Source organism: Phaseolus vulgaris, chromosome 11, assembly GCF_051622355.1.
Source record: "Phaseolus vulgaris cultivar YP4 chromosome 11, ASM5162235v1, whole genome shotgun sequence".
Classification (NCBI taxonomy): Eukaryota; Viridiplantae; Streptophyta; class Magnoliopsida; order Fabales; family Fabaceae; genus Phaseolus; species Phaseolus vulgaris.
In genome coordinates, this window is record NC_143508.1 from 8280802 (window position 1) to 8284126 (window position 3325).

The 3325-nt window shown below is 32.8% G+C and overlaps 1 protein-coding gene across 1 annotated transcript; it reads left to right on the top strand.

Moving 5' to 3' along the window:
• Positions 1 to 223: 223 nt before the first annotated feature.
• On the top strand, positions 224 to 2078 carry LOC137825101 (protein SENSITIVE TO PROTON RHIZOTOXICITY 2). The gene is made up of 2 exons (XM_068630777.1): positions 224 to 1520; positions 1671 to 2078. The coding sequence occupies exon 1, from the start codon at positions 345 to 347 to the stop codon at positions 1482 to 1484; it is 1140 nt and encodes a 379-aa protein (XP_068486878.1). The 5' UTR covers positions 224 to 344; the 3' UTR covers positions 1485 to 1520; positions 1671 to 2078.
• Positions 2079 to 3325: the final 1247 nt, after the last annotated feature.

The window sequence follows — 3325 nt, forward strand, 5'->3', positions numbered from 1 at the left end:
TATAAAATATCAAGATCTTACCATTTATTAAAATTTCAATTTCAAAATAAATGATTTATATTAATAAAATCTATTAAATTATATATAAAGGGGGTGAACTCAGTATTCGGATAATCTGTAACTATCCATAAGTCGTAACATAGAAAAATACAAAATTATGATAATTATTTGGCTGCTTCTGCAACTTTATATAAAGAACGTTCCCTCCACACAACCTCGCAGTGTGTACAACATTTTCTTTTTTGTATGATCCAAGTCAAAGCCAATCTTCACAAGGAAAACTAAGATTTGAAACCATATAGCTCACACTTTCAGGGGTTTGTTGAAGGAAGATTAATTCAACAATGATGCCAAAGGCTACATCTACCTCCACAAACGATTTTCAAGCTCTTCACATGTTTCCTGTGAATGAATATTTGGTTTCATCGTCTCTTGAACTAAGCTCTTCCTCAGCTTCACACTCTTCTACCTCCCTCCTCTGCTATCTTTCTCTTCTGAAGGACAAGCTAGGTCAGCTGCAGAACCTGGTTGATGTTTTTGTGTCCCCTCAACATAACCTACCCGAGTCAACTCCCATGGCAATCTCCACCATGAACTCAACACTCCAAGAAATCATAGTGGCAGCCACTTCAATGAGATTCACCTGTCAGCAAATGACTCTCGGTTCCTCTTCAGGTACTAGTAATATTGCTGATGAATTGCACCGAAACCAGAATCAGCAACAACTTGATCATGATAGATTGTTATCATTATCACCTCATCATCCATCAAACTTTGGAAACAACAATAGGGGTATGGTTAGTATGAGTAGCATTAGCATGAGCTCAGATATGATTAAAGGGCAAAGTGATTTCTTGTCAAGTATTGAAGGAGGGGCACTGGATTGGTTTGCTGAAAGCTATAACAATAACAATAGTGGAGATTGTAACATTAAGGATGAAGAAGCCGACATCAACGTGATGGTGGAGAGTGATATAATCGAATTGGATGCTGCGGATTTGTTGGCAAAGTACTCGTACTTTTGCCAAGTGTGTGGGAAAGGATTCAAGCGTGATGCGAATTTGAGGATGCACATGAGGGCTCATGGGGAAGAGTACAAAACAACTGCAGCCTTGAGCAACCCAATGAAAAGCAGGGATAGTTTATTGGGTGAGGGAAGTTCCACCAAGAAATTTTCGTGCCCTCAAGAAGGGTGCAGGTGGAACCAAAAACATGCCAAGTTCCAGCCCTTGAAGTCAATGATTTGTGCTAAAAACCATTACAAGAGGAGCCACTGCCCCAAGATGTACGTGTGCAATAGGTGCAACCATAAACAGTTTTCGGTTCTTTCTGATTTGAGGACACATGAGAAGCACTGTGGGGACCCCAAGTGGCAGTGCTCGTGTGGCACAACGTTTTCTAGGAAAGACAAGCTCATGGGCCATGTTGCTTTGTTCGTGGGGCACACCCCAGCTATTCATGGCTTTTCAAGATATGTTCGATGATTGGTCATGAAGAGATGCTAACTCTTGCACTTTCATGTTAGTACTCTATTTTCATGTAATCGATTATGTACATTCACGTAACATTTTGTATATTAAAAGTGCTAAAATAATGGTTTTGCCTCAAAAACTAGCTAAATAATTATTGCTGAGTGCTTGTACTAACATTTTCGTCTCTTGTTATTTTAGGTGTTTGGGAGTGTGATTCGAGCATGCTCACTGCACAAAATTCGGTTCGGTTGCAACTTTGCTGCCATAATTATTGTTGACATTTGGTATATATATAGTTCCTGAGCAATAGCCAATATTACTCCAATTTGGTTTGTGCCTTATCACTGTCGTATATATGGTTTTCTTGTCTGTTAGTTTTAAATTTTTCTTCTGTTTTTTTATTTCTTGGGTTTGTCTTCTATACGCTGAGTAGGGTGTAATGAACTATATAATGTTGCTCATGGATATGATAATCTCAGTTTTGTTCTGTAAGTACGAAAGGAGAATATCAATCACTGGGTATGCTTTGGACTAAAATAAATATATGTATATATATATGTATGTATGTATGATTATGTATATAGATAAGTGTATGCATTGATAGTAGTATCTGAGACAATTCTAAGAGCATGTTCATCTGTAATATTTCCACATTTAGCACTAGTGCTAACCAGGTCAGCCCCGACCTAGGTAGGGTTCTTGGTAAAGAAGAGGGACCTAAAAATTTAAATTGTGAGGTAAATTTTAATTAATTAGTTATTTGTTTTTGTTTTACTTTGCAATTTGAATAATTTATGGTGTAAGTTTTCAAAAAGGCTTTTAATTTTTCCATCTTAAAGAATTTTCATTTTCTTTTCATCTTCCTAATTTAGTTATATTGTGATTCGCATATTTATAAAATTTAGTAAAAGCTTTATTTTATTGTTACTTATTAACTTTATATAACTAATAAAAAAAGCATTAAGCTAGGTGGGAGATCTCACACCTATAAAATATAAAAATCTTTCATAAAATATAAAAATCTTTCATAAAATATATAAGTGAGTACAAACTTCACTTTATAAACCAATTTGTAAGGTTGAGTTAGACTTATTCACTTCTTAATATGATATCAGAGTCAGATAGAGTCTATTATAACGAGATTTTGTTAGGATGATCATATCACCTTAGACCGTTATTGGATCAAATCATCTTACCATACTATTATCGGATCAGGTCCTGCTATTAGACCGTTATCGGATCAGGTCACCTGCTATTAGACCGTTATCGGATCACCTTTAAATATATAGTCTATCACACAAGATTTTTCATAATATATAAGTGAATGCAAATCTCACTTTATGAATCTCGATTTTATAACATTAAGTTAGGTGTAAAATACGTTTATTAATAAGATAAGATAAAAATATAATTATGTATAAAATAAAGTTAAAAAAAATTAGCTAAAAATAAAGTAAAATAAGTTGAAAAGAAATATAATGGATAAAAATAAAAGAAAATTAGAATAAAATGGATTATGTAGATATATAATAATATGTGAGATAATATTGAAAAGTTTATGCTGATAAAAAAAATATTGAAAAGTTTATCTTCAATTATTTGGTTGAATAGAAAACAAATGAAGAAGGAGAAAAAATAAATTATATGAGAAATATTTTTATATTAATAAAACTTATAATTATTGAATGTTTTGGTATATTTTTTATTTAAATTTTAAAATTAAAATAATTTTTTTCCCAATGGTATAGCTTTTCAACAAAAAGAATAATAAAAAAAATCACTCCTAAAGAAAAGTTAGAACACTAAATTCCATGGCTAATTGGGATGAAACCTATTTGTAAAATTTCTCATTT

What these genes read in the sequence shown, in the direction of transcription:
- LOC137825101 (XM_068630777.1), top strand. Translation starts at nt 345, where the DNA reads ATGATGCCAAAGGCTACATCTACCTCCACAAACGATTTTCAAGCTCTT.